The 24,951-nt window shown below is 42.1% G+C and overlaps 1 protein-coding gene across 1 annotated transcript; it reads right to left on the minus strand.

Annotated features, from left to right (window-relative positions):
• Positions 1-1,366: 1,366 nt before the first annotated feature.
• Positions 1,367-23,772, minus strand: LOC141007657 (A disintegrin and metalloproteinase with thrombospondin motifs 2-like). Its single transcript, XM_073480038.1, has 25 exons — positions 23,707-23,772; positions 21,326-21,816; positions 17,573-17,771; positions 14,307-14,413; positions 14,135-14,218; positions 13,916-13,999; positions 12,973-13,126; positions 11,763-11,868; positions 10,756-10,899; positions 10,473-10,605; positions 9,660-9,773; positions 8,900-9,045; positions 8,732-8,821; positions 8,168-8,250; positions 7,527-7,660; positions 6,970-7,093; positions 6,591-6,671; positions 6,344-6,507; positions 6,081-6,240; positions 5,847-5,979; positions 5,288-5,504; positions 3,375-3,504; positions 3,198-3,272; positions 2,675-2,849; positions 1,367-2,511 (listed from the first exon to the last, which is right to left on the minus strand). The coding sequence occupies exons 1-25, from the start codon at positions 23,744-23,746 to the stop codon at positions 1,710-1,712; spliced, it is 4,170 nt and encodes a 1,389-aa protein (XP_073336139.1). The 5' UTR covers positions 23,747-23,772; the 3' UTR covers positions 1,367-1,709.
• Positions 23,773-24,951: the final 1,179 nt, after the last annotated feature.

Consider the following 24,951-nt stretch of genomic DNA (forward strand, 5'->3'; position numbering starts at 1 on the left):
ATGCTGTTCGGAGTTGTAGGCTACCAACGTCATTCCACGGAGACATGTGCTTAGGTCTTGCAGTAAACGAAGAAATAACAGTGTCACAGCATCAGCTGCACTGCTGTGAAGACTTCATGCGCGCTCCCGCGGCGGCTTGTCTGATGGCTGCAGTTGCCCTAACGGCCGCAATGGCCGTCGTGTCACTATTGAGTCTTTTTTCTTGATCCTGCCCCAAGTTCCTTTAAATATTTACGTCTTACCTTTTCTTTTTGGATTTATTTTTATTCTCATATCGTTTTTGTCCATCCAAAATAAAATCAGAAAATAAATCATCTTAAATGTTTGTGTTTGTTATTGTTCTGTGTTACAAAAGAATAAAGGGGAAATTTTATGTGGTTACAGAACAGAAATGAACCTGACGTTGAAAACATTTATCTTGGTTTGATGCTGCAAACTGACTCTTCTGTCATATGGATGTGATGGAGGAAAGAAAACAAACATGTTTAAACTGGTCAGCTGTTTCCACTGATCCAACTAAAACTGCAGACATTAATACGTGAAGCTGCTGTGATTCATCTGATCTGAATTCAGTTTGATGTTTAACAGCGAGCAGCTGCTCTTCATGATACACACAGAGAGAATTTAACAATCACTGAATCAGTGCCTGAAAAATAAAACACCACAGAGAACAAACTGATCCAGAAACTGCTTTGAACATGAGAATGAAAACATCAATAATTTTGACACCAAAAAAATTGTTAAAAACAGCTTGGACTTGAGGATTTAAATGGATAAAATTAAGAAATTAGACAGAATGTATTGTTTCAACATTGTGGTTTGTGTTAAAAGTATTTTAGTTTTAGCCCACCTGTTTATACTGTTTTTTATTGAACTATTACCTGTTAGAGGAGGGAATTGTTGTTTTCACCAAGTTTTTGCATAGGCTAGATGAAACAAACAAGACATAATAGCTGTTTCCCCCGTTTCTATTAGCAATGCTAGGCTAAGCTAAACAGCTTTAGTTTAAAATCAAGCTGAACTTTTATTTCTCAACAAGAAAGAGCAGAAGAGGATTTCACTAAATGCTGAGTTGTTGCTTTCAGGGTTAACAGGTGTTCATGACTCGTGATGACATCAGCAGCTGAATGAGACTTTATTTAGAAACAGGATTATTTTGTACAAAAATCATGAATATAAAAACCAACAACTGAAAACCAGGAAAAAAGTTTTAGGAAGAAGAATGAAGCAAACGTTTCCACGTTCTCGTCTCGCACTGTTAACCTTTAAAGACACCGTTTGTAAGAAAAGATTTTGATTTTTGAGTCTCATTCCCAACTCATTCAAACACTGATACTTTGGTATGGCAGCCGACCTGTCCTGCCATCCCAAAGTGTCACTTTTTGATGAATTGGGAATGAGACTCAAAAATCAACTTTTCTTACAAATAGCACCTTTAAGAATCAAGTCAAGAATTCAGGATACTTTCTTCTAGGTTCAAGCACAGCTAACGTTGCTGCATGGCAAACATGACTGTAAACTTTAAAAAACATGAAGTTGATAGTTGAGAACCTGGTGGAACATCATCATAAGTCATTTGTTTTGGCAGTCGGCGCTGCAGTCCGTTTCTGTTTCTCATTAAGAGTTCGTAAGCATTAGCACAAAGTGAGCAAGCTGCACATGCGGCATCATGAGTGAACAATAAAACTTAAACGATTGCAGAATTATCTTTATAATCCAGCATGTTTCCTTTCAGTCCTGCCCTCTCTGCTCCTGGCGGATCTCTTTAGAAGATCCTGACGTCGTTTCTCGTTAAGAAGCTGCTGGATCCGTTTGTTTTGTGTTCGCTCACGGAATGGCGGCATCCGCGGCACAAAGTAGTTCTGCTGTCCCCTGGTGATATCACTGTCCAATCCCACGATCCGATACGGGACCTCATCCACTGAGTTGTTCTCCTTTTTAGGGAGTGGGAAGAAGAACGACGATGAAGACGCTGTTGGTGTTGGTTCAGTCCCTGTCAGATTAATTTTAGTTTGAAGGTTCCCTCCTTCTGATGTTCGGTTTGGTGATGATGTGGCGATGACGACGTCATCAGGATCAGCTGACAGTGAGGTGGGGAACTCTGGAACGGCAGACGTCATAACCGGCATCAGTGTGGGACCTTGACTCTCAGCATTTGCTATGGGAACTGTAGCAGGGGACATTGTGGTAGTGGTAGTTTTCCTCTTGAATAAATGAGATGGAGCAGTCCTCCTTGCACGTCTCGTAGTAGTAGTAGTAGTGGTAGTAGTAGTAGTAGTTGTTGTTGTCGTTGGAATGATATCAGGAGTTGCAGAGGGAATAGAGGGATCCTCGTATGATGAATAATCATCATAATCGCCATACTCCACGTATACAAAGTCGGTAGTGCTCCTGCTGGTGGGGGGCGGAGTTACAGTGAAGCTTGGCGGTGGAGTAGTGATTATTTCACTGATTCCAGACCAAGAGGAGGTGGATGATAAAGTCATCGCCTCTGTGGTTAAACTCCACGAACTAGGAGACAAAAACAAGAAAGATCAGTGACATCAGATCAGGAGAGTTTAACACCCCTAAAAAATTGGTTTCAAATCTGAATTATTTATCTAAATGCTGCATATTTCTAAATGCTGAAAGGGTTAGATGTTAATAAAATATTTCATGTTGCTCTTACTCTGACCTGCTACTGGAGGTCGGGGGATTTGTGCTGCTAAAGTTGCTGAAGTTGCTGAAGTTGCTGACGTTTCCCTCGCTGCAGGACTTGCAGCACATCTGACGGTATCCAGCAATGGAGCAGTACCGACTCAACACCTCCATCCGGCAGAACACTGAACGGTCAGCACGACACCGCTGCCCTGGAGACAGAGCAATGGTTCAGTTAATGAAGTTTGACCACAAGAGGGAATAGGTGATCAGTGAGTTCAGAAGAACTAAAGATATAGATTTATCCTTTTCTATCCTCCTGTCCTGCCACTCTGCAGAATCAGTAAAAATCATAGTCCAATACAATCAACCTTTAAACCATCAGCCGTCATCCCAGATGAAAAAAAAAGTTGGGAAATGAGGAGGAAGAGGAGAGATATGTAGAGGAAGAAGAGTAAGAGCAAACAAATTAGCAGAAATAGCAGGAAGATAAACAAAAGACGCATGTAGGGGAATCAGGACGATCGGGCACAAAGAGAGGAGGAGGAAGTGTGTTTTACTGGAGGAGATCTTTGGAGCTTTGAAGTCTGTGTTGGACCTGGACAGCCACTGAATGATGGAGTTCTTTGGGTCGCCTGCAGGGAGAGACAAACACAGTCAGCTACACACAAACTACGACTACCAACATCCCTCCCTTACGTTCATAAAAGGTATAACAATGATTGGTCAATGCCTACCACTACAGGGCGGGGCCTGGCAGGTGCGGGTTGTGATTGGTTGAGGCTCACTGCAGTTTCGGGCTGAACCCTCGGAACTTGAACATGCAACTTGGCGCTCCTGAGTCCCATTTCCACATGACACTGAACACTACAAACATAACCAGGTCAATCAGATTTTGATCAGTTAGTGATCTAGGGTCATACTTAACAAACATCCTAAGAGTGTCAGGTAGTCCAGAAAGAAAGAAGTTAAAGATAATAAATAGTAAAGAAAGAGAAAGCAATAAGTAGTCTGGAGAGAAATAAATTAGAGTTAGTCCAGTAAGAAGAACGTTATAGGTAGTCCAAAATGACGTAAGTTACAGTTTGCCCTAAAAGAAGGAAGTAACAGGTACAGTAGTCCACAGAGAAAGAAGTTACAGGTAGTACAAAAAGAAGGACGATAGAGGTAATCCAGAAAAACAGAAGAGGTAGTCCAAAAAGAAGTGCATTAGAGGTAGTCCAGAAAGAGGGAAGTAAAGGTAGTCCAGAAGAAAGTAAAAAAAAACAAACAAACAGAAGTTACAGTTATACATAGCTCAAAAAGACAGAAGGTACTGTAAGCCCAAAAGGAAAGAAGTTACAGGTAGTTCAGAGAAATAGAAGTTAGAGGTCGTCCAGAAAAACAGAAGACAGAGGTAGTCCAGAAAGAAAGAGGCTAGAAGTAGTCCAGAAATACAGAAAAGGTAGTCAGACAGAAGGAGGCTAGAAGTAGTCCAGAAATACAGAAAAGGAAGTCAGAAAGAAGGAAGTTCAACGTAACTAGAAAGAGAAATTTAGAGGCAGTCCGGAAAGAAGAAGGGAAAAGTAGTCCAAAAAGAAGAAAATCAAAGGTAGTCCAGAAAGAAAGAGTTTATAGGTAGTCCAGAGAGACAGAAGTTAGACATCGTCCAGAAATACAGAAGAGGTAGCCAGAAAGAAGGAATTTCAAGGTAACTAGAAAGAGAAATCTAGAGGTAGTCCGGAAAGGAGAAGGGAAAAGTAGTCCAGAAAGAAAAGAAGTTATAGGTAGTCCAGAAAGAAGTAAATTAGAGGTAATCCAGAAAAACAGAAGAGGTAGTCCAAAAAGTAAGTTCAAGGTAGTTCAGAAAGAAAGAAGAGGCAGCCCAGAAAGATGGAAGTTACAGGTTGTCCAAAAAGAAAGAGTTCATATGTAGATCAGAGAGACAGAAGTTACTGTTGCCCCAAAAGGAAAGAAGTTCTAGGTAATCCAGACAGAAGGAGGTTTAAGGTAGTCCAGAAAAATAGAAGTTAGTGGTCATCTAGAAAGACAGAAGACAGAGGTTAGAGGTAGTCCAAAAGGAAAGAAGTTATAGATAGTACAGAGACAAAGGAAGTTGCACATAGTCCAGAAAGAAAGAGGTTAGAGGTAGTCCAGAAAGAAGGAAGTTTGAGGTAACTACAAAGAGAAATGTAGAGGTAGTCTGGAAAGAAGAATGGAAAAGTAGTCCAGAAAGAAGGAAGTTATAGGTAGGCCAGAAGAAAGAGGTTATAGGCAGTCCAGAAAGAAGGAACTTACAGGTAGTTGAGAAAGAAAAGAGGTAGGGGTTGTCCAGAAGGAACAAAGAGATAGTCAAGAATGAGGGAAGTTAGAGGTAGTCCACAAAGAAATGAGTAAGAGATAGTTCGGAAAAAAGCAGGTGGCAGTAGTCCAGAGAGAAGTTGGAGGTAATCCAAAAAAGGGAAGTAGGCAGTAGTCCAGAAAGAGGGAAGGTGGGGGCAGTACAAAAAGAGAAAGGCAAAGGTAGTCCAGAGAGACGGAGGTTACAGCTAGCCCTGAAAATAAGTAACAACAAGTCAAAGTAAGTTAGAGGCTGTCCAACGATTTTGGAGGATAGTGGTAAGGTAACTTTGTGACTTTCTGAATAGTCTCCTGGTTTCACTGTTCATACCGGAGTCCAGGGCCCAGCTCGCCAGGAAGCAGGACAGGGGAGGCGGTTGCAGGTTTGTTTCCCATCTGGGCGGTCCTCACCACAGAGTTTGCTGTTCACCGAACGCTTTTGTTGTTGCTGCCCCGTGCTGGAAGTCTGCTGGCAGCTCACCCAGCGACGCTGCCACCCAGTCTGACCACAGGAGGCGCTGCAGTCCTCCCACTCCCCGGTCACCCAGCTGAGGCAGTAGAACAATAGGTTTTCATGCAATAAACTGTGCTTTGTTATTGGATGTGAGGTACACTGACATTTTACTTCCCCTTAACCATTAATTTCTAGCCAGTTGGTTTCCCCTTAATAGGAGTGCGAGGTTGTGTGAGTCATTTGAATGTGTATCTGTATATCTATGTACATCTTGCCATTTTGTTATGTGAACCATTCCTATTGAAAGAGGGTTAAAATTGATCAAATTTGGTGTCAGTACAGAACCACCTTTACAGAACCACCTTTACCTGCACCTGCAAATTTGCCTAACATGGCGAGCTGTAGTGTGTTACCCTGGCAACCTGTAGTGTGTTACCGTGGGGAACTGCAGGCGTTGGAGTTGCAGCTGCGGCTGATAGCTCTCGGTTTATTAATGCTGGAGCAGAACATCCTGTGAACCATTTTACCATCAGCCTTCCTCCTGCAGCCGAACCGTGTGTACTGTTTTCCTGGCAACCAGACAACAGTGTTAAACAACATGCAGCTGTTACCCTGGAAACCACATAACACAGCTCACTACCACGCTGATGACCAGCAAAAGAGTTCAAACCTCCTCCGCAGGGTTTCGAGCAGTGGGACCACTTCTTCAGCGCCCATTCATAAAAGATGCCGTCCTCGTGCAACAGGTTGGACTCAAGCGAGGACCGGAGACGGTCCTGGATGATGTACTTGTAAGATACTGTCACCTTTGAGTCGTCATGGGAATGCACCTAACAGGCAGAAACAAAGGTAGGCAGTGGTTTCTCCAATTTAGACTCTATTAAGATGCAATGTCAGCATGTTGGACTTAGTTTGTCTTGTTGGTGGACTGACCATGAGCAGGACTCCGTATTTCAGTGGACCTGTGGTCTGGACAGACTCCTTCTCCTCAGTGTTGCTGTACTGCCACATCACACCCTTCTCAATCACCACTCGGGATTCTGGGAGCTCGTCTTCATCGTTGAGGAAGAGGTGACCCGTGTCCTGGTTCTTCACCGCTGGAGCAGGAAACAATGAAAATAAGATTTTTCACGTAATGGTGGGCTGCAGAGTTCTTTAAGGTCCTCCTCCCTTCTCTTACCCAGGATGTGAGGAGTCCCTTTGAATTCCTGGATCAGCAGGTGTCGGGCTCCTTTGGGGATCTCCAGGATCTTCAGGTAACCTACGTCATGGGAAGAGTAATCATTAATTGATCATTGATCATTAATCGGTCAGTAATGAAAACTACCAGTCCCCATCACTGTCTTTTGCATGGCAGGACTGGCTTAAATACCTGTGTAATAATAATTTCGGGGCCCTGATCTTCACTTCTTCATTCACAGGACATCAACTTCCTGTTCAACAGTTCTGTACTGAATGAGGTTAAAAGAGCTCCAGTATTTGAATGGAACATGTTTCAGTCTGACACAAAAACTTCAGGAACCTGAAGTATCTCCTCTGATGAGATATTTTTCAGAGACCTTGTTTCTTGGTGCTGCGGGTGAAATTTCCTTTGATGATTTTACAGCTGGAGTTATCTCCTCCACAGACACCACATCGATCCTCCTGCATGTCTGAAGCGATCTGTCCGTCACAACCTACGTGCTGCATGGGGAGAGAGGAAACAGGGAGAAGAAGATTTTAGTTTGATTTTAGCTTAAAAATGGTGTGTAAATAACATCTTTTCTAATTAGTTAGGGATATTTGGGCTTTCAGTGACTTCTTCTTATGTTCTTTTTCGGTTGATTTTTACAATTTAAAACAAGTCCCCATTTACTTCTTTTGTTTGAGGTGAATCTTGGAACACTGTTTTGCTGTGAAGCTCCAGAAATGTTTTCTAACCCTAAAACACTTCACCCGCCTTTCCATCAATATGGGAAGGAGATACCAATAGAAATGAGAGATTTCATTTTTGGTTGCACTTTTCCTTTAATGTCTAGATGTAATGTAATTTAGGCGATGCAATAAATACTTAATGCAATAAAATTACACTAATACAATAACATAAGCTTAAGAAGTTGAGAAACTAAATAAAGACCTCACACTCTCCTCCTACGCAGACACTATGGCCGTCACTGTAGGAACACGGCGTCCCATCATACACCATTCTGTTCATGGAAACCACTGCGGCCGTTTCGTTTGACTGACAGTACAGACGACAGCGCTCATCAGCTGCAAACACACAGAAATATAATGATCCAAGACAGCAGTGTCAAAGCAACGTAAGGTAGAACATTTAAAGTGGAACATTAAGAGTTTAAAGAAATGGAAATCAAAATATTTTCAGACTTTAAAGAGTTAAAGAGAGAGGAGAGGCCACAAGTTTCCTTCCAATAACAGATTCCTGACTGATGAGTTTAACATATGAACACACACGCATACACACACACACACACACCCAAATACACATTAAAACACACACACACACATTTTTTCCAAACTTACAGATTAGATTAAAGTTTCCTCTCTGCTCTGCTCTGTGTGTGCAATGCACAGGGTTTCTGTGTGTGTGTGTGTGTGTCTGTGTGTGTGTGTGTGTTTGTGTTTGTGTTTGTGTTTAATGTGTATAATAAAATATGTATTAAAATGTGTGTTTTACAAATTATGTGTGTATTATGTGTGTATTTATGATCAGGGTGTAGGTGTGTGTTATGTGTGTATTATAATGTGTGTATTTACGGTCAGGGTGTTGGTATGGCAGCCAGTGATGTTTTCTTCCTTCATGTTCATGAAATGGATCCCAGACTTTACACTGATCCTCCCTGAAAGAGAAAAACAACACATATCAGCCTGCAGAAATACACAAACACAACTCAACTCAACTAGAGCAACACAACACAAAACATGATGACACAACACAACTTAACATAACACAACTAAACTCAACACAACACAAAACAATTAAACACAACACAACACATAACGACATAAACACAACTAAACATAACACAAATATAATGACATGACACAAGTAAGCACAACACGACGCACCTTAAGATAACATAACTCAACACAACACAACTCAGTACAACTAAACATAACACAACACAAGAAAACACAACATAAAACAGCACAACACACCTCAACATGACGCAAAACAACACAAGCACAAACACAACCCAATACAATGCAACTCAGCACAACTAAACACAACACAACACAACACATTTGTAAATGCACACACTGGGGTACATGGGGTCCAGTCGAGTCCAGTTGAAAGGATTGGACAGTAGATCTACTGACCTGAAGTCGGTCAGTGGTGGACACTCTTCTCTGCTGCACAGCTGGAACTCATAACTATTTCCGAAGCAGGTGCGCCCACCGTTGGCTGGACTGAGAAAAACAACAGGTTAGTCTCTCTGATTGGTGCGTCTCATGTGTGACATCACTGATGACTTACAACTCACTCACGCTGGATTGTCGCAGTGCCTGGCCCGAAACCTGACCCCGCCCCCACAGCTCCTGGAACAGCTGCCAAACGGAGTCCATGTTCCCCAGCTGCCATCTTGTCTCAGCATGTCAGGGGTCAACTTCATGCAGTAACCTTTGAAACAGTGCTGCAAAGAGAGACAGCTATCATGGAGATGTAAAGGAAGATGAGACCAGAGCTGGATTCAAGACTTGTTAGCCTAGCTTAGCATAAAGACTGGTAGCTGTGGAAAACAGCTGTTGCCCAGACTAGCAGTCTACAGCCATGCTAGCAGCTCTGCTTTGCACAGTGCTAATATCAGCATGCTAATATGTTCACAGTGACAATGCTAACATGCTGAGTCTAGTTTGTTAGCATGCTAGCACATTAGCAGTAACCACAAAGTGCAGCTGAGGCTGATGGGAATATCATTGGCTCTGCAGGTATTTGATCATAAACCAAAGGGAGTTATTAATTGCTGACCTGACATAGAGTCTATCCATAGTCGTTGACACTTTTCAGTTTGAGCCAAAATGGTGGATTGAAATTTATCCTCAGAGATAATTTACTGACCTCCACTCACTAATAAATGTGATGTATCTCTTTTGTTTGGCCAATGAGATTTTTTTTCTCTTTCACATACTGAAATCATAAGAAATGGTTTTGTTGATATAAACCTGCCAATGTCTGATCCCAAAAACCTGTCTGGGATAAATTAGACATCCTGTCATCTAGTGAGCAATGACCCGAATGTGTCCTCACCTTCCCCGGTCCACACTTTGTCCCGTCGAGTGGCGGACCTTTCTTGGTTTTACAGTAGAACGGGTTGTTGTAGTCACTGCACCACAGCTGTTTACAAGGGTCAATGGTTGCGTACTAGAGACAAACACACATACATACAGATACACAGAATATCTCAAAATACAAAAATAAAATCATAAACATCAGCCCAAAACACAGACAAGCAGCATGAAAAACTAATGTTCATTCAAACAGCAGAAACAGAAAGTACAAATGTGTTTTAAATCTTCATAAAACCTGCCTGACTTCTTAAATCTGAGCCAGAGAGGAAACAATCAGGGCCAAACTGAAAGAAACTGTGAAAAATGGATCAATTCAACACAAACAGGATGATCAGAACCAGGAGAGAAAACAATATAATTTCATCATCATGTTGCAATGTTGGAAACGCCCAGAACAGACTCCATCTGATTAAAGACTGCCGATACATTTGATCTAATGTGTTAGTTTAAATAGTCCTCCTGGGGAGGTTTTCTGTGTGATGTCATCAAACGGTTCTCAGTTAACATCCTGAACAGATGTGGTGTTGGCCTCCAACCCAAAAACACATCAGCAGGTCACATCAGCACACATCAGTCTCACTAAAACACATCTGAAAAACTCAAACATTCAACTCCTGCTTCAAGTGTTCCTTTGGAGGTCTTTTCATCCTCAGACTGATATTTACATAGTTTTCTGACATCCTTATTGGGTTTATTTTTATATCTTGCAGTCCTATTTCAAAAAGTACTTTAATATGTGTAAAAAAAAAACTAAAAAAACAGACGGACATACTGCAGTACAGAGACTGTATCCTGGTCCGAAGTCGAAGCGACACTGTTGGTCCATGGAGTACTGAAACCCTGGCAACTGAGGCAGAGCCGGCCAATCATGGTTGAATGGGTCATCACGGAGACAGTCATAGGTACTAAAGAGAGACAGATAGATGGACAGATAATCGGTTCAGGTGATGCCTGATGTGGAATTAGGGCAAAAATATTCACATTACAGTCAGACAGAGTTCAGTGTTTCTGTTGTTTACAGTAAGTATACTAGTAGTAGTGCAAGTAGTACTCACTGCAGGTACTTGTGCAGCTCCATCCAGCTGCACCTGGACCAGTGATATCGATGGAAGGTGGCCTGAACTCGCGGAGACATGATGCTGCCCAACGGCACATCGTCCTCACAGTCATTGGCCTCACCGTCATGCTCCATCCCTAACCTGAGACAGACAGAAAGATAATAAATAGAAACAACAGCAAATTCCAGTCAGCTACAGCACCTTGAGATGGTAATACAGTATTGAATCTTGGAAGATTTCTATACATTGTCGTAATGATGAAGGTGAGTCAGTTATTGTTTCTATGTGGACACTTGGATGACCTTTATCATCTCTACGTGGACACCTGCAGGTCAGTATCATCTCTAAGTGGACACCTTGGAGTAATTATTGTCTTTGTCTGGACACCTGGGATTTGTTTGTGTCTAAATGGACACCTGGGTGTCAGTACCGTCTCTATCCTCTCTACTCAGACACCTGGGTGTCATTATTGTCTTTACCTGGACATCGGGAATTTGTTTTTGTATCTTAATGGCTACCTGGAGGTCATTATCATCTCTACGTGGATGTAGGAGTAATTATTGGATCTACTGGGACACCTGGGAGTCATTACGCTCTCTACATGGACGCTTGGGAGTGAGCCATCATGTCTACGTAAACACCTGGGAGTCATTGTCTTCTATGTGGACACCTGGGAGTCATTACCATCTTTACCTGGACACCTGGAAATAGTTTTTGTCTCTACATGGACACCTAGGAGTCAATTATCATCTCTACATAGACACCTGGGAATCTTGATCATCTCTATGTGGACCCCTGGGAGTCATATTGTGTCTACATGGACACCTGGGAGTCACTAATGGCTCTACATTCTGTTATCATCTTTACATCTGAGTCATTTTGATGTTGTTTTTAATTGTTGTTGTTTTATTCAGAATGTTTATTTTGTAGAAATGTGAAATTGTTTCTTAATTACAAGTGCTGCCAACAAATTTGCTTTTAGTTGTAGTGTCTGTGTGTCTCACACGTGTCCTGTTTCATGGGCAGCTACGAAGGCTGACGAAAAACCGTCCTCAAAGACGAGAACACAACTCCGATGCAGGTGACACATTCCTGTAACAGGAGCATAACCTGCGGAAAGAGATCAGAAGTTCTTCGTCAGGTGTAAGAGGTCTGGGCATGGTCAGGCAGGTGGTGTTAGTAGCAGTACTCATAGTATTAGTGGCAGTTTTAGCAGTAGTACCCTGCATACCAGAGAGGGAAAACGCATGCCTTCGCAGGTAGACAGTGTTACTAGTAGTCCCTTAAGTTTTAGCAGTAAAATTAGTGCCTTGAATGGCAGAGAGGCCAAACTCTTGCCTGATCATGTAGAAGATGTTACTAGTAGTACTTGAAGTATTAGTGATGATAGTAGCCGTAGTGTCATGCTGAAGGGTCTGAACCCCAGCCTGATCAGGTTGATGGTGTTACTACTCGTACTTGTAGTATTAGTGGAGGTATGAGTAGTAGTACCTTGCATGCCAGAGGGCAGGAGCGCTTGCCTGGTCATGTAGATGATGTTACGAGTAGTACTTGTAGTATGAGCATTAGTGCTTTGCATACCAGAGGGACCAAACTCCAGTCTGATCATGGAGATGTTGTTACTAGAAGAAGTTGAAGTTCTAGTGGTAATATTAGCTGTAGTGCCTTGCATGCCAGAGGGTCTGAACCCCAGCCTGGTCAGGTAGATGGTGTTACTACTCGTATTAGTGGAGGTATTAGCAGTGGTCCCTTGGGTGCCAGGCTGTTGAAACTCTTGCCTTATCATGTAGATGGTGTTACTAGTAGTACTTGTAGTATTAGTGGAGGTATTAGTAGTAGTACCTTGCATGCCAGAGGGAACAAACTTTTGCCTGATCATGTAAATGGTGTGACTAGTAGTACTTGCCGTTATAGCGGTGGTATCGGCAGAAGTACTTTGCGTGCCAGAGAGACTGAACTCCAGGCTGGCCAGGTAGATGGTGTTACCTCTAATACTTGTAGGATTAGTGGAGGGATTAGCAGTAGTACCTTGCATTTTGAAGGGACCAAATCCTAGCCTGGTCAGGTAGATGGTGTTACTATTAGTACTTGTAGTATTAGTGGAGCTATTCGCAGTCGTACCCTGCATGCTGAAGGGGCCAGAATCTTGCGCAGTCAGGTAAATGTTGTTACTAGTAGTACTTGCAGTATTAGTGGAGGTATTAGCAGTAGTACCCTGCATGCCGGAGGGACCGAACTCCTGCCTGGTCAGGTAGATGGTGTGGTCGTGTTGCTCGGCATGACTCTGCTCTCTCTGCTGGAGATACGACCATCCACAAACATTCTCCAAACTCTTCTGGGGATTCCCCACAGAGACCATATCCAGGGACTGATGGAGAGACCCATTTTGCATTTATTGTTTCTTTTGAATTTACATACAAAATGTAAGAGTAAACATTTAAAAACATCAATTTGTATTAATGGATTTGCCCGGGAGTTAAGGCATTGTTTAGTATCAGTAACAGTATGCTCTGTTGCACTTTTTCTCTTGGAATTTATTTTGTTGTGTTGTGAAAGTACCATACAGGATGGACATCCTAAAGTACATAAACTTAAACCACAAAAACTATACAAATACTATTTTTGGAATAAAACGTCCAGGGAGATTTGATAATAGAGCTCACCAAAGCAGTGGAACCAGATCATTTGAAAGCAAGGTGGGAAATAGAAATGGTGGTTCTCTTTATGAACAGCTGCAACACCACCTCCCTGACCCTCGTTATCTATCTAGATTTTAAAGTGAAACTTTCACAGAGCTAGTTATAGCGAGTACAACATTTGAACACCTGGGGATCGACAGGCGCGTAGGAGAAAACCAAGGGCTGAAGAAATCAGGAAAAAAACTCCTGCACACTCTCCTGACATTATCAAGATAACCTGATGAAGCTGAGATCAAACAGCACTGACTTTGTTGGCCTGTTGCAGGAGGACCCCACAAAGCAGTAGGTGAGACAAACTGAAGTTTCCACGACATTTATTGAAAACTTCTACCCTGACAACACGTAGAACTGAAAAAGAAAACTTGTCCTTCCTGAGTAATATATTAAAACAACTAGACAACTGATGTTCATTTATAGACACCATAAACCTTTGGTAGCTTTGAAAGATTGTTTAGTACCTTTGATGGAGACAACATGATGATTCTGACCAGAACTACATTGATGTTGGCACCAAGAGAATGATCTTGATAGATCTCATTAACCTGGAACAGACAAAGAGAGAAAAGTGCTGAAATATTCATAGTAAAACAATCAATTCATCAGCCTATCTGACCATCTATTCTTGATTCTGGAAAATCCATTTGCCCCTGAAATAAAAAATATGTGTTTCCACTTACAATGTTCATGAGTGTCAGTAGATATTTCTGAATGTGGTCTCGGCCATGGAAAAGAAGAACAGAATAATCCACAGCTAACAGAACCTGCAAGAGGAAAAACCGAACTTTCAGATTGGTTAAAAAGTTAAGTAAACTCTACATGAATCACAGTTTATCAAACTATTTCATTCACCTCAATGTTAAAGAGTTCAGCCTCCTCAATGTAACGCCGCCGTCGAGCTGAGCCTGATTTTGACCACAGCTCATTCTGGTTCAAGTTCAGAGAACCTAAAAGAGGACCTGGAGACAACCAAAAGAAACGTCTCAGTAATCATGAAAGTCATTCGTACGCACAGGTCTCTAGTGAAGTGAAGTTTTTTTAGCTTGTTTGACATTGATGTACATGTGCATGTCAAAACGAGTCTTGGGTGACCTCAGTGACTCTCAGGTGACTCCGACAACTCTAACTTAAGTCCAACAACAATCAGGTGACTTAAAAACTCTCATGTGACTCTGAGGACTCTCAGGTGACCTCAAAGACTTTCAGGTGACCTTAATGACTCTCAGGTGACTGTACCAACTCTCATGTGACTCCAATGACTCTTGCATGACCTCAAAGACTCTTAGGTGACTCTAACAACACTTGGATGACCTTAAAGACTCTCAAATGACCAAAGCGACTCTCATGTGACCTCACCAACAATCAGGTTACCTCAAAGACTCTCAGGTGACTTGAACGACTTTCAGGTAACCTCAGCGATTCTCAGATGACCCTAAAGACTCTTAGGTGGCCTTAAAGACTATAAGATGGCATCAACAACTATCAGGTGATGCCAATGATTGTCAGGTGACTCTAAAGACTCTCAGGACTCTCAGGTGACTCTAATGACCTTCAGGTGACCTCAATGACACTCCTGTGATTGAAATGACTTTCACATGACTCTAACGACTCTCAGGTGTTATCAATAACTCTTGGGTGACTGATTCTCCACAAAATAAAGTTTTGGAAAAAAGTGTTATATTCTCTAGCAACCACTCTCCTTGTGAGTTCTTGTCTATTATATAAAAGCTACATCAGTTTAAAACTAGCTGAATCTTTGCTGATCTGAGGACAGACAGAAACAGATGTTTGCTTCTGAAGGTGTGCCATTGAGCATGAACCAGAACGAATCTCTGCGTTATAGTCATTTTACATATAAGTGCTACCAGAGTTGAGGTCATGCTGTGTTGCCAGATGTTGGAGCAAAGCTGGGTTTTCAATGGCCAGTGAAGGAAACAAAACAAAACTACTCATGCTAACATCTCCTAAAGGCCACAGTGTTCATCACAGCCTCAATATGAAAGTGTTGGAAGAGAAATAATTAAAATTTTCAACTTTACGTTTGAACAAATGATTTCCCCATTTGTTTTGTTCTTCTGTTGTATTCCAAAAATGACCTAAAATAAAGACCTCAAAGATGGTTTGATTTGAGATTTTTAAAGCACATAAATCCATCCTTCGATCCATTACGACCCCTGTTGTCTGTGATAGAGAGTAACTAAGAAAGGGTTTAGCTCTACAGCCTTAATGGAGAAACTCGTCCTGTGAGACCAAACATGAATATTGTGGCTGCAGGATTGACTGTTTACTGTAACACAGACCAGAACAGATGGTCAGATGTTGAAGATGTTTTCACTGAGATTAAACATGCAGGTCAATGTACTGTTGTCTAGTAAACCTCCTGAATACAAACAAGAACAAGAATGCAGTTTCTGTTTCTCTGAGTCAGATTTTTCATCTTCATGTGACCATTGCTCACCGTGTAATGTTGCTTTATTCTGTAAACAACAAAAGTAAGTCAGCTGATCTGAGGCTTAACATCCAACATCCACTGGAATGTAATGAAAAAACAAACTTTATTTACAAAATGGAAGCCCCAGCAGGGTTATCTTCCCAAAACTAGTAAGAAGGGATTGAATGCTAGTGACTGTATGCAAAACAGGAAGGAACAAAGACAGTCAATATTTAATATTGTTGACATATTTTCATAATCGGAGAAGAACTTTAAGAGATACTTGCATTTTATCTCTTAAAATTATATTTATTTTTTACAAATATATATATCACATTGTCCTGCCAAAAAGAAAATAAGTAGGTTTAGTGATCATAGCTCTGTGGATCATGTCCCTTATAGAGTTATTGTTCATTTTTTTACTAGCAACAAATAAGTCCTGACGCGAACTCTTGAGGTTTGTGCATGTTCTCTACAGGAACATTAAAGTCAAATAAAAACATGTGTTATATGTCAACATATTATAATCCTTTCTTTTGTTACAAATCTGACATACATGTATGTTGTTACTGTCCGTGTTTTGTGTTTGAAACATAAATCCTGGTTACTTTAAATGTTCATAAAAACATCTGTTGAATCTGTTGTGAAGGAAATGACATAAGCGATCAGTAACAGACACTCTGAGGTCACGCTGTTCTGCCGGAGGCTCGGGATGGGTTTAACTGAGGTGAACAAAAACTTGCTCCTCATTGGCTGATGCTGCTTTGAGGACAAACAGATTTGAGTAGTCAGTGACTGAGAGGACGAGTGAATCAGGAGCTGAACTATCTGTCAACTCTCAGTCCAAAACCTCCAAAACCTCCAAAACTCTGAACCTCGCACTGCCACGTCGCAGCTGGCTGAGTGTGTGTGTGTGTCTGTGTGTGTCTGTCTGTGTGTGTGTGTGTGTGTTGCGAAGCTCCCATTGCGTCTGCCAAGCTTCCTGGAACAATTTCTCTGTTTTCAGTTTGATTCTTTCCTTCTGCAGAAACAACATAGCAGGAGCTAAAAACAGTTTCTGCTTTTGTTTATCACTTGATTTCACCTCTTAATAATGTCATGTGAGGGACTGACCTGCCAAACCACATTTCATTCATATAACTAACCACAAATTCATATTTCATATTGGACTACAGCATTCAGATAGAGAAGCAGTTCCTGAAGAAAGTGTGTGTGATTTCTGAAATATTGATTGTGAAAAGCCTGATGACAGTGTTTTTGAAAAAGTAACAGTTATACTTGAGTAAAAGTATCTGAATTGTACTTAAGTATCAAAAGTACAGGTAAATAAGTTATTTATATATTCATGCGTATGTGTATACTATATACTATTTGGTCGACCTGCACGATTATGGGATCCGATTTTCAACAGTTTTCTGATTATCGGAATCAGTTTTGTTTTTTTTCATCCGATAACCAATCAAACAAATTTGAAGCAAATTTAAAAATACACTACTTTGGCTCTTAAAAATAACTACTAACTAAAGTTATCAAATAAATGTAGGGATTAGTACGTTATTTGCCTCAAAAAATGTAGTGGAGTGGAAGTATGAATATGGAAAAACGGAAATACTCTAGTAAAGTACAACTGCCTCAAATTGTATTTAAGTAAATGTACTCTGTTACATTCCATCACTGGTTTTCTTACCTCGGAGGAAGTCATCAGCAGTTTGATCGACAGCTTCAGATTGATTGACAGCCTGTTGGTTCTTGATGATGGCTGAGGAGCGATAAACAATGTGTTGTCTTCCTCCTTCCTCCTCCTCTTCTTCTTCTTTACTTCCTGACCTCGGTCGATCCCACGGCTCGATAAAAAATTCCTCCTGACCCATTCGGATCAACCCAGCCTGGAGACACAGAGAGCTGTTATCTAGTGTTGTATGATCTAATGTTTCATCTACTGTTTAATTTACTGTTTCTTTTACTGTTTCATCTTCTGTAAATCTAGTGTTTAATCTACTGTCTAATCTACCGTGTAATATACTATATATCTACTGTTTAATCTACTGTAAATATATTATTTCATCAATTGTTTTATTTACTGTAAACATACTGTTTAATCTAATGTCGCTCCACTGTTTTCGTTAACTGTTATTCTGCTTTAAATGTGCTTAAATGTACTGAAGTTTGAGTTAGTGTTATTTCAGTGTGAGTGAATCAACATTATTGAAGTGTGAGTCAGCATTATTTTAAATGTGAGTCAGCATTATTTAAGTGTGAGTCAGCGTTATTTATGTATGAATCAGCATTATTTTAGTGTGAGTCAGAAATTATTTTAGTTTGAGTCAGCGTTATTTATGTGTGAATCAGCATTATTTTAGTTTGAGTCAGCGTTATTTATGTGTGAATCAGCATTATTTTAAATGTGAGTCAGTATTATTTAAGTGTGAGTCAGCGTTATTTATGTGTGAATCAGCATTATTTTAGTTTGAGTCAGCATTATATTAGTGTGAGTCAGCATTATTTTAGTTTGAGTCAGCGTTATTTATGTGTGAATCAGCATTATTTTAGTTTGAGTCAGCGTTATTCAAGTGTGACTCAGCATTATTTCATTGTGCATCAGCGTTATTTCCGTGTGAGTCAGCAGTTACCCTCCTCAGTTGAAAATCTCTACATGATAATCCCGCAGCATCACTAATGACCGAACACGACCAATTCAACACAAACAGATTAATGCTGTTCAATGTGTTTAGACATTCCTGTTATTTTGTCCACCATCAGTTGTTCCTGCTTTAAGTTACATCAGCGGTTGCAGCAGGAAAATATTCCTCTCTTCTTTTTCCCTCTTTCCATTTCTTTCCTTCTTGTCTTTCTCCCTTTAAACGCCTCTCATCTTTCCTTCACATCTGGCTTCAATCAGGCGGCTCAGCTCACGCTGTAAGAAGTGACGATAAACTGAGACACAGTCGGACAGAGTTCAGTGAGTTAAAGCAGCTCAGGTCTTCATGTTTAACAGTGTTTTTTCTGTGTCTCTGCAGCCTGAAGTCTTTTTAGTCTCACATGAATCGACTTGTTTCCCTGCACTGTTTCCCTTCCTGCTGACTTTAACTAAACTTCTGAAAATAATCTCTCTTTATTTGTTTTGTTTTACAAGCTGGTTTTATTGTGATATTATTAATGTTATTGTGGATCCTTTAACATAAAAAATGTTCCTTTAAGATTTTTGTGTGATGAGACATTTATCATCAGTTAAACGAAAGCTGCAGCAGCGACACCTTTCTTCTGTTTTAATGATATGTGAAGATTGTCCCTGTGTGGCTTTGTGCTCAGAAAAAAATATTCTCATCATGCTGCACTTTTTTTGAGTGTTAAACTCCCTCTGTGGTTTCAGCTGCACATATGTCAGCTTATACGAAAAGTCAGAAGGCTCAAAAAATACCAGCAGCTGTCAAAACATCTGCCTCCATCAGCAGCTTCCTCACAGAGGATGATGCTGATGATAATGTAAAGATTTAAGGATGTTTCTGTTCTAATATGTTTATATCCTTATAATCTTATCCAACTGTTGTTTTTTTATGATGCAATGTTTTATGTAACATTTAGAAATAAAAATAATACAAATGATGTGCACACGCAAAATCTTCTGATGATGGAAATAAGAGATGTACATTTATAGAAAATCATTTGTTTACATTGTTTGCTGAATTCACTGCTTCTATTATTTTGCCGGCTATACAGCATAAGATAATTTATAAACTTAATTTTTGTTGAGGAGGGGGTCAAAAGGGAGTCAGAGAAGAGATTGAGAGGAGTGAATGTAAGGGGGTAGTGACCAAGAGGTAGTGAGTAGGAGGTTCGTGACCAGGGGGGGATTAAGAGAAGATAGTGATCAGGAGAAAGTGTGAGGAGGGAGTGACCAGAACATAGTGAGGAGGGAGTGACCAGGAGGGAGTGAGGGGAGAGAGTGACCAGGACATAGTGAGTAGGAGGGAGTGATCAGGAGGGAGTGAGGGGAGAAAGTGACCAGGACATAGTGAGTAGGAGGGAGTGACCAGGGGGGAGTGAGGGGAGAGAGTGATGAGGAGGGAGTGACCAGTAAGGAGTTGAAAGGAGAGAGTATGAGGAGGGGGTCAAAAGAGAGTCAGAGAAGAGATTGATAGGAGTGAATGTAAGGGGGTAATGACCAGGACTCAGTGACCAGGAGGGAGTCAGAGAAGGGAATGATCAGGAGAGAGTAATAAGGAGGGAGTTGAAAGGAGAGAGTGTGAGGAGGGATTGACCAGGGCGTAGTGAGTAGGGAGTGACCAGGAGGGAGTGAGGGGAGAAAGTGACCAGGAGGGAGTAAGAGAAGATAGTGATCAGGAAGAAGTGAGTGATGAAGATGGAGTAAGAGGAGGGAGTGAGAGGGGAGAGTGAGTTAGGGAGTGACAAGCAGGGAGTGATAAGGGAGTGATGAGGAGGGGGTCAAAAGAGAGTCAGAGAAGAGATTCATAGGAGTGAATGTAAGGGGGTAATGACCAAGAGTTAGTGAGTAGGAGGGAGTGACCAGGAGGGAGTCAGAGAAGGGAGTGACCAGGAGGGAGTGAATAGGAGGGAGTGACCAGGGCGTAGTGAGTAGGGAGTGACCAGGACGTAGTGAGTAGGAGGGAGTGATCAGGAGGGAGTGAGGAGAGAAAGTGACCAGGACATAGTGAGTAGGAGGGAATGAGGGGAGAGAGTGATGAGGAGGGAGTGACCAGGAAGGCATTAAAAGGAGAACTATGAGGAGGGAGTGACCAGGAGAGAGTAAGAGAAGAGAGTGATGAAAAGGGAGTGACCAAGAGGGAGTGAGAGGGGAGAGTGAGTTAGGGAGTGACAAGGAGCGAGTGATAAGGGAGTGATGAGGAGGGGGTCAAAAGAGAGTCAGAGAAGAGATTGACAGGAGTGAATGTAAGGGGGTAATGACCAGGAGTTAGTGAGTAGGAGGGAGTGACCAGGAGGGAGTCAGAGAAGGGAATGATCAGGAGAGAGCAATAAGGAGAGAGTTGAAAGGAGAGAGTGTGAGGAGGGAGTGATCAGGACATAGTGAGTAGGAGGGAGTAACCAGGGGGAATGAGGGGAGAGAGTTATGAGGAGGGAGTGACCAGGAGGGAGTGATGGGAGAGAGTGACCAGGACATAGTGAGTAGGAGGGAGTGACCAGAAGAGAGTAAGAGAAGGGAGTGATGAAGAGGGAGTGACCAAGAGGGAGTGAATAGGAGGGAGTGACCAGGAGGGAGTTAGGGGAGAGTAATGAGGAGGGAGTGATTGGTAAGGAGAGTATTTAGGAGGGAGTGATGAGGACGGAGTCACCAGTAGGGAGAGACCAGGGGGGAGTGAGAGAAGGAAGTGATGAGGATGGAGTAAGTGGAGGGAGTGACCAGGGGGGAGTGATGAAGGGGAGTGAAAGAGAGAGAAGTCAACCGTCATCAGATGACACCTACCAGTCCGTCGCAGTTGCTGATTGCGACAGACGTGTCCTCCATGTTTGACACCTCTCCTGTGTAAAAGCAGTCTGTGCCTCCTATTGGCTGAGAGTATGTCTGTCCTGACTCCTCCCACCACTCCATGGTGGCGGTGGGGGCAACGAGACGTGAGTTGGGACGCAGCTGCAGGTGGAGCTCCTGTCCGAACACTGTCACGTTGTAGAAAAGCCCCGCCTCCTCATCCCTGTAACCCCGCCCCCTTTCACTGTGTCCTGTCTGGCTTGGCGTTGACGCTTCAATGGGCGGGATCTGGTCTAAGATGTCTGTTTGAGTCTGTCTTTTGTTTCTGATATTGTTTATATCAGTGGGCGTGTCCTGTGTAGCGTGGGCGTGTCTTTTGCTTCGGTGCAGGTGGTTGGCGGAGACTGACGCTGACAGGAAACGCCCCTCTGAGTTGGTCCTGATTGGACGAACGACATTGAACTCTGACAGGACCTGGTTGAGAGAATCTGAGAAAAAGAATAATTAAAATAACTTTTGTGTTTCTTCACCTGCCAGACTTCTTTGTAGTGATGACACTGTGATGTTGCTGGATCTTATTATAGCTTTTATAAATGTCAGTGGGATTTCCAATGAGGATTTCTTCTTCTTCTTTTTCTGAAAAAGGATCTCAAAGTTCTGTTTTCACTTTAAATCTCCATAAGGAGAAAAACACAGTCCACAAACACTTGCTTAAATGTCTAAAATTGTGACTGCAGTCTGGTGGGAGAGATTAATAAATGCACCACATGTTGTGCAAAATGGTAAAACCTGAAAAACAGAGTGAAAGCCTGTAACATCTGGAACTGAGAGCCAATCAGAGTCAAGCCTCCTTCTGCAGAGTGACATCAGCTAAAGGCTGATCTCAGATTGTGTGTGTGTGTGTGTGTGTGTGTGTGTGTGTGTGTGTGTGTGTGTGTGAACAATATCTCAGATGATTTACAAGAAAGGAGACTGCTCTCATTCTGTCTGAGGTCATGGAGGTCAAAGGTCACACACACACACACACACACACACAGATCATACACTCAGGATATGATGAAATATGATCTGAATCGTCCACATTCCCCAAACGCCAGAGACACATAAACACGAAGATTTATGGGAAAAACGTGGAGAGGAAAGTTCCGTGACTCAGAGACAGAACTTCTTCTTCTTCGTCCAGAACAGTTTCCATCTGCCGCCGCAACTATGAGAGCTGAACTGGGTACACTGGGAAAACTGGGCGAATGTCAGGTGCTCGGTGATGGGTCAGCCTGTGTTAATGAACTGTTTCATCTTCACTGCAGAGGTCAGAGGTCACAGCCTGGAGGACTAAACAACAACCGCAGACGAAGAAGAAGACAGAACTGCAGGAGCTGTTACTGTCAATAAGATTAACAGCAGTGCTGGAGGTACTTACTGTACAGTTAGTAGGAGATCATGGAGTAAAACAGTAGACGTATTAACAACCATGGTCTGGGTAAATACTCAATTCTGATTGGCTACTGGTTGTCCAATAATTCTTGACTGTGGACACCTCAACATTAGAAATAAAGAAATAAATAAAAAACTGAATATCTTATTTACACCACTGAGTTTAATCCTTTAGTGCATCATCCTCTGAACACTACAGCACATGTAACACGTAGTGATGGAATGTAACTAAGTACATTTACTCAAGTACTGTACTCAAGTACAATGTTGAGGTACTTGGTCTTGAGTATTTCTATTTTCTCCAAATGTATACTATTTTGTCCAAATTCATACTTCCACTCCACTATATTAGGAGGCAAATATTGTACTTTTTACCAACTACATTTACTAGATAAATGTAGTTACTAGTTACTTTGCAGATTACTGCATCTGAGCCGCAGTGGTGCATTCTTAAATCAATTTATTTGATCAGCAATCAGATTTAAAAAAACAAAAAACAAACACTGATTCCAATAACAAGATAAATGTTGAACTGATACTTAAGTACATTTAACAGCAGATACTTTAAGATGTTTACTAAAGTACTATTCATATAGGTGGCTTTCACTTTTACCAGTTAAAAAGTAGTAACAGTAGTAGTAGTAGTAGTAGTAGTAACGATAGCAGTGCTAATAGTAGAAGAAGTAGGAGTAGTAATAACAGTAGCTGTACAGCAGTAGTAGTAAAAGTAGTAGCAGTAGTAGTGTAGTTGCAGCAGCAGTGTGTCCCACTTGTGTTGACAGTGATGTATTACTAACAGTAACAGTTGTAGTACTTACTACAGCATTAACAGTGCTACCACCAGTAGCTGCATCAGTGGAAGTAGTAGTAGTAGTAGTAGTAGTTGCAGTATCAGTAGTAGTTTCAGTAGTTATTTGTGTAGTTGCAGCAGCAGTGTGTCTCACCTGTGTTGTCAGTGATGTAAACTGAGTGTAAACCGTTCATCGGCAGAAGAAACACAATGATCAATAATCCATAATGAAACTGGTCCATTCTGACAGAGAGAGAGACAGAGATGCAGATACAGAGAGGAAGAGAGACAGAATAAGTGAGAGCTGCTGTGTGCAGACTGAGCACTCTAACAGACACTCCTCCACTCTGTCTCATTATCTCCTCCCTCTGTCTGCCTGCATGTGTCCGTCTGTCTCTCCACCCACTCACCGCTCCGTCTCTCTCTCAGCAACAGTACATTAATACTGCAGTAGTGTACCTACAGAAGTACTCTGCAGTAACACAACTCTCTCCGTAAGTTGTTTCAGATGAGCAGGCAACAAACACACCCACGTGCACACACATTGTTCAGTTGTAGTATCTCTTATTGTCCACTAGATGGAGTTGCAAGTTATATTGAATTAGATATTTTCTGTCCGTGTTTCTACACCTGGCTGTACCACACCTGACCTCCAGGTGAGTTTATCTGCTGTGTTCAACATCTGATCACCAGACTGCCACGTCTAATAGTCCCAGTCGTGAGTCTAATGGTAGCAGTAGTAGTAATGCTCATTCGTCTGAGCCTGAACCTTCATCGTCCAGCTTGTCTGAGCCTGAACCTCCATCGTCCAGCTCTTCTGAGTCTGATCCTTCATCGTCCAGCTCCTCTGCGGCTGAACCTCCATCGTCCAGCTCCTCTGAGTCTGAACCTTCATCGTCCAGCTCCTCTGAGTCTGAACCTTCATCGTCCAGCTCCTCTGTGGCTGATCCTCCATCATCCAGCTCCTCTGCGGCTGAACCTACATCGTCCAGCTCCTCTGAGGCTGAACCTCCATCGTCCAGCTCCTCTGAGCCTGAACCTCCATCGTCCAGCTCCTCTGCGGCTGAACCTCCATCGTCCAGCTCCTCTGAGCCTGAACCTTCATCGTCCAGCTCCTCTGTGGCTGAACCTCCATCATCCAGCTCCTCTGAGCCTGAACCTCCATCGTCCAGCTCCTCTGAGCCTGAACCTCCATCGTCCAGCTCCTCTGCGGCTGAACCTCCATCATCCAGCTCCTCTGAGCCTGAACCTCCATTGTCCAGCTCCTCTGAGCCTGAATTTGGTGATTACATTTTTTTTCCTGCTGGCCTTGAAAAACTATTCCTGCTGCACTCAGTGTTTTCTTCTGTTTGCATTGCTGAAGTCAGAAACACAGTAAACAGACAGCAGATGTAAACAT

Source organism: Pagrus major, chromosome 13 (assembly GCF_040436345.1).
Source record: "Pagrus major chromosome 13, Pma_NU_1.0".
NCBI lineage: Eukaryota > Metazoa > Chordata > Actinopteri > Spariformes > Sparidae > Pagrus > Pagrus major.

Coding starts and splice junctions, on each gene's coding strand:
- LOC141007657 (XM_073480038.1), bottom strand. CDS start 23,746: ATGAACGGTTTACACTCAGTTTACATCACTGACAACACAG. Junction 9,046..9,659: donor CAAAGTGTGGACCGGGGAAG/GTGAGGACACAT, acceptor CTCTCTTTGCAG/CACTGTTTCAAAGGTTACTG. Junction 7,661..8,167: donor GCCATACCAACACCCTGACC/GTAAATACACAC, acceptor GTGTGTTTGCAG/CTGATGAGCGCTGTCGTCTG.